Source organism: Cynoglossus semilaevis, chromosome 10, assembly GCF_000523025.1.
Source record: "Cynoglossus semilaevis isolate Cse_v1.0 chromosome 10, Cse_v1.0, whole genome shotgun sequence".
In the NCBI taxonomy this organism is placed as follows: domain Eukaryota; kingdom Metazoa; phylum Chordata; class Actinopteri; order Pleuronectiformes; family Cynoglossidae; genus Cynoglossus; species Cynoglossus semilaevis.
The window spans coordinates 4,802,261-4,812,982 of record NC_024316.1 but is presented as its reverse complement, the minus strand read 5'-3'; the positions used below and the strand labels follow the sequence as shown (position 1 = coordinate 4,812,982).

Here is a 10,722-nt window from a genome sequence, read left to right as displayed (position 1 = left end):
AGGACTTCAACAAGCAGTGGGTGCAGTCTTTAGGTCACAATGTTACATGCTGTATGTGTTGGTGATGTGGGTGACTGGAGAGTAGGAGGAAGTGAACTTCAGGGTCAGGTGCTGTTTTCACTCTCCATATGGCACATACAGTAAAGAGCGAATGAAGAGCCAAGACACAGAACAGCTGAGGCTGTCAGGCAGGTTCAGGTCAGATGTGGTTTTTGTTGTTTTGTTTTTTTTTTTTGTTTTGTTTTTGGTTTGGAGGGTGAAAAGCAAAAAAAAAAAATTGTTAAAAACTAAAAGATACATATACATAGATACATACGTACAAAAAGGAAAAATGCTGAATGAAGAAACAGTTGAAGCAACCGGCCTCAGTGAGGGAGAGAATAATGTGCTCTTTGTCTTGGAATCAGCACACATTCTTCATCGGGGTCATATCAGGTGAAAACGTCCTCCCTTCTCCTTTTTCCATCTTTTTCCCTGTTTTGCTACAAAATCCAACCCCCTGCTGCGGATTCTTGTGAGACACGGAGGAGAAGAACAACAAAGGTGAGACAAAGGTTTCGGCTGTTCCGACCAAACACGAGGCGCCCTCAGGTTTAACTCCTGCAGTGCGGTGGAAAACACAGGTGCAGGAGGAATCACAGGAGAAAACTTTAGCTCTAGGAGGAGGAGGGCGGGTCTTCAAAGATCAGCTGGTCCCTCAGAGACGTTTCTGGGCAATCAGGGAGCCCACCACCACGCCTGTCACCAGCGTCATCCCAGCCAGCAACCATTTCTTAAAACTCTCCTGTGACCTCCGGCTCTCCGCTGCTGCATCCTGACCAAAGAGTTCCGCAAAATGCTCCTGGAATAAAAAGGAAGGGAGAAAACATGAGTTGATCCTAAGAGACACTTGTTCTAAGATCATGTGAATGGAATGAGTAGGACCAGGTGATAAAAACCAAAAGAACTGTATTTGTACTTTCTAAACAGTATTGGTAAAAAAAAAAAAAAAGGATCATTGAGGATTATAGACTGTAGATAACAAATGGATGTAGCTGTCCAAACAAAATATATCACAAAAAGAACAAAAACACTGCAGCTCGGGAGGGTTTAGATTTAAGTATAAATCAGTGTGTTTCAACCTTGGGGTCACAATGCCACATAGTTTTTTTTTTAAAATGATGATTAAAAATACCACACAGAATTTTAAACAACTGTATTTGTGAAAACGACTGCACAAGTGACAGCTCTTAAAATGCATCTGGGGTCGCCATAAATGTGCGATGTCAAAACGGGGTCACCAGAAAAAAAGAAATTGCGAACCACTGGTATGATTCTGTGGGAAAACAAGGCTTCTAAATGTTAAGGCTACCAGAAATGGAACTGGTTTCAAACCACGGTGAAAACCTAAACTTTGACCAGTGAACGAACCCCACAGTTGTTTACATTACAGCAGACAATATTAACATGATAACAAGGAGGAAACATGAGATTGATCTAATGCCAATATTTATCGCAGGGTCAATACTTGGTTGCTCCACATTTATAATAACTCATTGTGCAATTTTTCTAGTAAACCCCCATAAATATTACTGTAAAGGCTACGGGTTATTACCAGGTAACGGTGCACTATGAACTTTTTTTTTTAACTATTTTTTTTTTACAGAGGTGATTTCCATCCAGAGAAACAAACTCCTATTGATCTCTGTGCAACCAGAAACTTTCTATTCCCATACGTTTGCATAAACGAAGCCATTCTTAATGGTGTCAACCACAGATGATTCAGAACATGACAGAAGGTAGAAAAAGAAATCAAAACAAAAATTTTTTTTTTGGTTTCAGGATAAGTCAGGGTTTCGGGACTGACGTGTCCCGAAACTCTCTATCTGTCAGATCCGACTGTAATATTCTGATCTCAGCTTCAGTGTCTGGCTTTGACATTTAAATACGAAAAACCATTCTGCTGAGAAATAAGCATTTTCAGTCAGGTGCATTCCCTTTTCTAAAGGTCTTCACACCTGGAAGACGCCGTCGGTCTGTACGACACCCACAGGTGGGTTTGTGAATGACTGTCAAAGCCTATATTTTACAGGTGGAAATTTCTACCTACCACATCAATGACACAGGTTAGACACATGCAAACAAAAAACAAAAAAAACCCAGCAGCACTGAGATGCATCATTAATGACAAGACCAAGAATCTTTTCAAGCGGAAACTTACGGCAATAAATTATTTTAAAAGTGCTGCGTTTCTTTTTCCATCAACACTCTCTCTACCCCCTCAATTTCACTTTCCAGATAAATCATCACCATCAGCTCTGAGGCACATTCCATTCTTTTTTTGTTGGTAAATGGTCTACATGGCCGCCCACTGAAATAATTTCCCGGAATTAGGTCTGCATAACATGCGCTTCCCATATGTGGCCGCTGCGAAACATCAGCTGGGTTTTTACACATGGCAGTCACTGAGGTAATGCAGTTGGGGATGTGGAGGATGAAAAGCAACATTGATGAAGGAGAGGGTTTTAACAGACAGCTTTTACTGAAGATTTTAATTTGAGAGGAGAGGAAGAAAGCAGTGGGTGAAAGGACAAAGAGGGAATTACCCCTCTTTGTCCTTTCACTCGCTGCTTTCTTCTCAGATACAGACACAGAAAAGAGATAGTGAGTGTCAACGTGAGGCATATTAAAAAGACATTTGAGCAGGGGTGTCAAAGATACGGCTCAGGGGCCACAACGGGCCCGCTCAGGGATTCAATACGGCCCGCTTGATGAATGTTGAAAGTGGAAAAAAACACAAAGGGGAAAAACATGAAAGTACTGTTATTTATAGGTCATTATGTTATGATTGTACTAGTGCAGCCCACTTGACATCTTATCAGGCTGTACGAGGCCCCTGAACCAGCCAAGCATTAGAGAACCATTCTTGAATATGGATAAACAGTAGCAGTCTAACCTTAAGATTACAAGTCAAACTAAAGTATCTCAAAACACAACTGTGAGAGACTGTCCACTCAAGCAGAAGACACAGATAGTGTGACGTGTCCTTTTGTTCCAAACTGTATCCGACTCCAATGTCAAGGCTTGTTACTGAAAACCAGCTGGTGAACAGCTATGACTAAAGTTATTCAGAGTTTGGAGGAATGGTGTAGGTGGTTCAGGATGGCTAAACCTGGGGGGGAGGATCATTTCAGATTAATTCCTCCAGTGACATCACTGTAGTTATCACAGAAACCGCTCCTTTCATACCTCGACGTATCACAATGCCTATTGTGTGACATCATCCATACCACAAATTACAGACTTGAACCTGAAGTGAAAAAGAAAAGGAAACTTAAGCCAGACAGAAAGTTTGTCCACCTTTTCAACCACCAGCTTTGTATTTGTATGATTTGTACTGAAAACGACATATTTCTACAATTCTCTTTACATAAATAAATACGCAACATTGGAAGATGACAAAAACAAACACTAACACGTGGCACTGTGTCAAGGCTGACCCTGACTAATACAGCCTGACTGCTCATTTAATTCGAGAACGAATGTTGTGTCATGTTCGCACCAAAAAAAAAAAAACACGGAGTAGATTTTCAGAGAAAGCTAAACAAAAAAATTCTGAGAAAATGCAGGGTGTGAATATGTTACTTGGAGATAAGAAAAAGGAGAAGCTGCAGGATGACCTCAGTGCTGAGATGTGATGAGCGCCCTAAAGTGAACGACTTGCAGCTCCCGTTATGCATCATCACCAGAACAAATACATGACGATGCTTAAACCTGTTGGAACGCGATGAGCGCTTCTTTCCATCAGGTCCACTTTCATGAATGGAAAATTCAGGTCATTTTAAATCTGGGCTTCGTGTGTTTAAAAATGTAAAAGTATTAGTCAGACTTTTCTATGAGGACCAGTGGATCGCCTCTGCTGCTAGCTGTGCAGTGGCTACGGCGGAATGTTAACAACAGTTATCCAGTAGTGATTCTTCTTCCCAATAAAAGCCATATTTGCTCTGTGGGAGGAATAATAAAAAAAAACCATTTCCCACAGGAATTATTTCTGGAGCATCATAGCTGTGTAGCATCTTAATTCTACTCATTAGCTTCATCCCTTAATAGTCATTAAACCCCAAAACCCTACCAGAAAAAAAAAAAAAAACTTCAGAAGAGAGTGTAAATGAAGTATTCATGTTATTTTGAAAATTTCCGACACACGTCTTGACCACAAACACCTCAGGGTCAATGGTCTATTTCTCTCTTAATTGGGTCGGAGCTTACCAAATGACATCATTTTCTATTCTGGACAAGCTGAAACTAGCTAACTGAAACCATGGTCGTCTCAGAGGGAAGTAATTAGCATAATTGAATAGGCAGTTTTTGGTGTTTAAAAATAGTTAAGTGAAGTAAAAATGTCTTAGTTCACTGCCCAAACAGGATGTGTTCAATGTAGAATCCAGTCCGACATGTTCTCTACATTCTGAAATTCCTGCCCCAGAGACTATACCGCAGTTTTGAAAGACATTCCCACTACTTCCTGGTCTCTGCACTGGGCTGTGGGAAAATATAGTTTCTAGTACTTTCTGTAGTTTCTGCAACAGACACAAAATTATTTTCTCTTGCTGATTTCATTAGTATGAGAGACTAAAAAACTGAAACTATTTCTATTAGTTATACATACATGTCGAAGGAGGATTTTAACGATACATTAATCCAGTCACAGTCAAAGGTCTCTCCATTCAGCCATGTCCTCACAATAAATAACCACATCAATGATCATGTCGACTGTGAAGCTCTTGCCAAAGTCTGGCAGCAAACATCCCAGAGAAGATTAAACAGTAAAAGAGAAGCATCTGAGGAATTTGTCAATATGTAACAAAGTGAAGCACGGACTTAAAATGTTGTGTGACTAAAATAAAAGAAGAATAAAATATATATTTGTTCTCTTGTTTTATTTTTAGACTAATACCTGTTCCTTTTTCAGGAGGAACTGTTGATGTAACTAATGGCACAGATGACAACGTTACGTCCGGGTAAACAGTAACTAAAGTGTTTACACAAAGTTGATCACAAGGTTGCCATGACTCATTTCCGATGTTTCTGCCTCAGTGACTCAAAATATTTTACATTTCCAAGCTCCATGAACACTGCCCCCACCATCTTTACCCTTCTACTGAAGTCCTGAATGTGGGTACTTAACCTGTGATGGTGGGCAGAGTTTCTGTTTCATACTTAGCGTCACCCAGCTAGCAAAAACCGCACTAGAACTACAAGACTAAAGCAGAGTAAAAGTTTACAAGGATTCTGAAATATTACAAGAAAGAAGCCACAAAATAAGGGAAGATAATATTGAAACAACATGAATAAAGCTACCATAAAACTCAAACAACAGGTCCAGATGATGAAAAGTAGCTTTTAGCTTCGTTATCACCGAGCTCCAAATTGGTAAAGCATTCGAAAGTACCCACGCAGGAATTGACAAATGGCGCTGAAGTAAATACTGACGTAGTGTGATCATACAGTGATTACACTGTGCATTAATAAGTAATATGTGTCAGTGTTTTACTGCCGCCTCTTAAGTGTTTCTTCTGCTGATGCCTGGATGTGAAATGTTCTCAAACAATGTGAGGAATGCGGGTGTAGAGAACAAGACTGCAGCCCTTTGTCATGGTGACTGACAACTATAAAACAGACATGCCAAGACATGTTACTCAGAAGTGGACATAATGTGATTGCGTATACTATAAATCTGACAGGAAGACGGTACCAGGAACACTGTTTTAAATGCATTAGAGTTTAGGTCTCCTTCTGACACCGCATGTGATAATTCAAGAGGTGTAGTAAAATTGTACTTCACTGTTTTTACCAGGCTAGGGAAGAATCCACTTTTACTGAAGCATAATGCATAGTTTTTTTAGTATAATTTCATAAATGGTGTTGTTTGTCATTTTGCTGTTGGCAGGCAAGAACAATAAACCTACAAAATAATGTGTTGTTCAGAGTATATTTGGCTTGACACTTCCCACAGCGGTATTGTTTACCAACTGTTCGTTTGCTTTGAGGTAATTTCTTATGTAGACTCTGACCAAAAGCATGAAAAAATGATAACAAACTTGAAGCTAAAATTCACTATTTCTTCTACACTGGATTCCCAAATGTCTTTCCGAGCAAGCTCAGTTTATTTACAGTGCGACAGACTCAGTCAAGAGTTTCAGCGTCAAGTTTGAACATTACCTAAAAGGATAAAGTACGTCAGGCCTCATTACACACCACATTTATAGAGTACGTTTAATATTTCATAAGAGTTCTGGCCAGGGACCACAGGGACAGCCATACATCACCAAAGTACTTTCTTGTACCCAGCTTTGTTTGTGTAAGGTGCTATTGGCTCGACATCAAAGACTATTTTCCCAAAGTGCACATAACGTTGCTCTTCTAACGCTACAAAAACACAATTACTTTTATTCTTAAGCAATTGTGCACAATTAAAACTTATGGATAGTATATTTAATTTACGACCATAAACCCTCCCTGACTGTTACACAGCGGACCTGCAATCAAGGGCTCCCTCCCCACTACACCCACCTGCTACTCCCCATTTTAACAGTCAAATCACAGAGCACATGCCACAGCAGAGATGTAGGTAAAAGAAATCCTTCTTTTATCCGTTCTTTAACTTTCTCTTCCACACAGTCACACCTTTATTTCTTTATCCTTGCCAAGTTCCCACAGGAAAACTGGCTGCTAGGCAGCCGCCTCCAAACTGCTTTCAGGCCCTTCGTTCTGTTATTTCACCTTGTGTCCTTAAGTTTCTCTCTCCTTATTAGCCAGAGAGAGAAAAAAAGGAATCAAACAGGGTTAAGCTCTTGAAAGCTAAAGAAAATTGAATGCGGACAAGAAAAAAAAATTCAAGGGAAGATGGAGGAAAGCTGTGTTGCCACAAATACAAGACGGCGGCTGATTAGCGAGTGTGATGTGTGCGTTCAGGTCTGTATGTCCATCTCTGCACCTGACAAATGACCCGGTGCTACACACCCAGAGAAAGGAGTGGTTGAACGATCATTAGCAGTAGCTTCCCATTCATCAGCTCCAACTTGTCGGTTGCTTCAGTGTTGCACCATAACAAGCTGCAACACTCAAATCCCCTGATGTTGAAACCCCCCCCGACCAAGACACACAAAGACACGCACTAGACCAGACATCGATTAACACGTGTACTTCCTTTAGGACAAATGGGACAGTGGACAGATTGATATTCAATCGCTCAGGGACATACATGAAAAAAAGTAGCTTTACTATTAGCAATCATATGTGCAATAATTTAATAACCCAGAAAGGACATATGGGGGGAGTAAAAAGAAAGAAAAATAACGCTTTATAGAAAGTAAAAACTGCAAAATGTTGACATTGGAATTATGAGGTAATGAGGATGAGGACATCAAGGAAACTTATCCAACTTCAAGGCCTCAAACTTTAAATCACGGTTGTCATTTCAGAAAAACAAACTATGATTTGGACTATTGTGTAATATTGTGTAATAATACATAGTTCTGGAAAGCCTCAGAACATTGACCAAAGGTAAAGTGACTCCGTCAAACATCTGATCTTGACAGATTGCTTTCAGGAGACGAGCAGCACTTTCTAGAAATCTGCAAACACGTGACTTCAAGGCTCACAGGAGCCTATATACAGTGACTGGAAACTGGTTCAGCAATGTGTAGATGAAGAAGTTGTGTTGTAACCACAGAGTACAAAGGCATAGGTGACACACCCACACACCCACACACACACACACACACACATACAGGGGGTTCTAGAGAATTCAGTACAAAGAAATGACTGTTCTGATGAAATTGCTGACAAAGACTGGACCAAAGGATATACACACACACATTTGCACACAATGAAAAGGCTCCAGTGTGTGCATGTGTGTGTGTGTGTGTGTGTGTGTGTCAACAGCACTCCTTCAAAATTGCTCTGGTTCTACAACGATCTAGATTAACAAGCTTTGAAATAGTTCCATGAAGGGGAAAGGGACCTCACAAAGGTGAGATTCAAATTACAGAAAGCTGTTGGAGGTCAAGGTCTGTGAATAAACAGGTTTTATGGAAATTAAATAGAAAAATGTCTGGCATTTCACTCATTTCTTTCAATCTTCAATTTATGCAAATGCAAAGTAAACAATAACTCTTTCAATTTTGAAAGTTGGTTTGAGAAACGAAGGCCAAGTGATGTGATGCTTTAAAAAAAACTCCCCAAACCTCCTTCAACCAAGTTGGCTCAAATACGAAGGAGTCTTCAAAAACATCCTAATCTGCAGGTCAAGATTAGTGTCTCCTCCGCATGTTTGGAATTCCTCAGGCATCTATCACAAAGGCTTTATCAGTGTATCTGAGTACGACTGTACCATGACAACTGGGCTTAGTGTGTGAGTCAACAGTCTGGCAGTAAAGGAGAGAATAGGGAGAAGATTGGTGTCTCCTCCTGAAAACACAATGTCAGTAATGTCAGTAATCTACAGTGAATGGGTAATCTGGATTCTCCCAAAAACTGACTAAACAACTTTTCATACTCACCTAAAAGACCAATATACAGTAGTACCTCGCTACTTCGCAGTGCATCTTTCGCGGATTCACGACTTCGCGGGTTTTTGAAACCGTATATATATATATAAAATATACTGTATCCCGGATTTGGATCTGCAAGAGATGTAACAGGAATGGGACGACGATATGGTTCGATCGGTCCAATTTTGCAACAAAATCGACGACGTCATGACGCCGACAAGCTGGAGAAAGAAGCAGTTGAAGCTAACTGCCGATCGCAATGTTTTTGCAGCCTCGCAAAAAAAGAGGCAGTTCCTACTACTACTACGGATACACCTTTGGAAACCGTGGAAGAGGTGGCACCAAGAAATGGCACCAGCCTCTGAAGAGACGTAAAATCAATCATCGGCTGCGCAGTAAAAGTCATCATCACCTTCCTCATCATCATTTTTCTGTGCATAAATATGGTGTCACTACTTCGCGGAAATTCAGTTCTCGCGGCAGGCCTTGGAACCTATCTACTGCGATAAATGAGAGACCACTGTATTATAAGAATTTTTCCTGTAGGGGAACACATCTTGGTATAGCAACACGCTCATAGCAGTGATATGAATGACAGATATACAATAAACCCCTAAACTGAAAAGGAAGAGGCACCACAGAAGTTATTCAGAAATTTGACATGAGGCCACAGACATTTCTAAGAAATTGCTACACCACTTCAGCACCGGGTACACACAAAGAGTTCAAGGCTGTGAGTAAGAGTGCACTTCAGTGTCCAAGTCCACAGAGGACGTCGTGTTTTTGACAGTTGAGAAATGTCACCGTTAAATAAACGTGTGACTGATGAAACTACTGTTACTGGAGCAAAAGTCTGAGGTGGAATGTTGTTCTGGTTGGTGAAACAAGATGATGTCATGGGCATGTACAATGAGACAGAGAGCGCGAGTGAATTGAGCTTGTGTCCTGTGACCTCTACCTTACATTTTAGCAAACCATGAGTTGGTCATAGGATCACTGCTTGTGACTTGGCGAGATAGAAAGAAGCAGCTGATTATCTTAAGGGTACGTCATAATGAATGATGAATCAACCCTTTAAGGGCCGTCAAGTGGAAAAGTAAATTTTCTAAAGTGAATCTTACTGTTTACTATGATTATTCCTCACATAGTTTTCAAGTAACAAACCCTAAGTGACTCCAAAAAAAGTCTGTTCTCATCACAGATTTGATGGTTAGTAGATCAAAACGTAAAACACTGTTGTCCATTGGGACTTTATGGTTTTAGACATTTATGTGTATAACGCATGTAAGTGTGCACTTAAGACAAATGATGCTGAGGTCATCATAGCAAATATTCTCTAGCCTGATGACATCAATGCACACTAAATAGGCCTCTAGAACGTAAGGAAGATCAGGCAGGTGGAACAACGGAATGACTGTAACTGTTGACGAATGAGACCCTGACATATAAGCACGAAAAAAATATGTGGCTGTTTTCTTATTTGGAACAAAGTATAAACTTATATTTAATTTCAGATCCAGGGTAAAACTTAATGAGTATATCTCACTGTCGGAAGTAGTTACTTTGTCAAACAACAGAAGAGTTGTTGCTGTTAGCATGCAAACTAAACACTCTTCAGTGCACTATTAACACAGCATATCATCTATAATGGTGTATATTTAGGATATATATATATATATATATATAGCAGAGCTTTTAAAAGATTAACCATGCTTTAGCGATAGAATGCTGTGATGAGTATCTGTTGTTAAGTGTCCTGGTTATCCAGTTTTATTCAAAGTGGCAGCTGACTGAAGGCCATCAACTGTATAAACACCAGAACTATATAAATTACCCTTCAACCTTTAGAAACCCCAACTTGGAATTTAATTAGCGCCAAGTACACCGAGTTGATCATTTTCGACATCATTAGCAGCGATGATCGGAAGCATGAAGACATTACAGGAGCGATAACAGGCCCAAGTACCTCAACGTCCTTGAATGGCTCATAAAGCATCACCTGTCTTCAGAGATCCATTAATCCTTATAATCTTCATCCTTATAACCACCGTCATAACCATTACAGTTTTACTATACCTATTACTACCAGCTGTATCATTCTAGAGGCTGAAGATGTTTAAAGCCTACCTTTTCCTCCAATCAGCAAAAATGTCTGGCAGCAAAAAGAAACTGTAAGATTGTTTCCTTT

At 40.1% G+C, this 10,722-nt stretch overlaps 1 protein-coding gene across 2 annotated transcripts in view; it reads right to left on the bottom strand.

Annotated features, from left to right (window-relative positions):
* Positions 1-256: 256 nt before the first annotated feature.
* Positions 257-10,722, bottom strand: part of bcl2l1 (BCL2 like 1) — a 30,379-nt gene continuing 19,913 nt past the window's right edge. For both annotated transcript variants that reach the window (XM_008318295.3, XM_008318294.3), the window contains exon 3: positions 257-841. In XM_008318295.3, the coding sequence (XP_008316517.1) occupies positions 698-841 (144 nt within the window). In that variant the 3' untranslated portion in view covers positions 257-697. The remainder of the gene's footprint in view (positions 842-10,722) is intronic.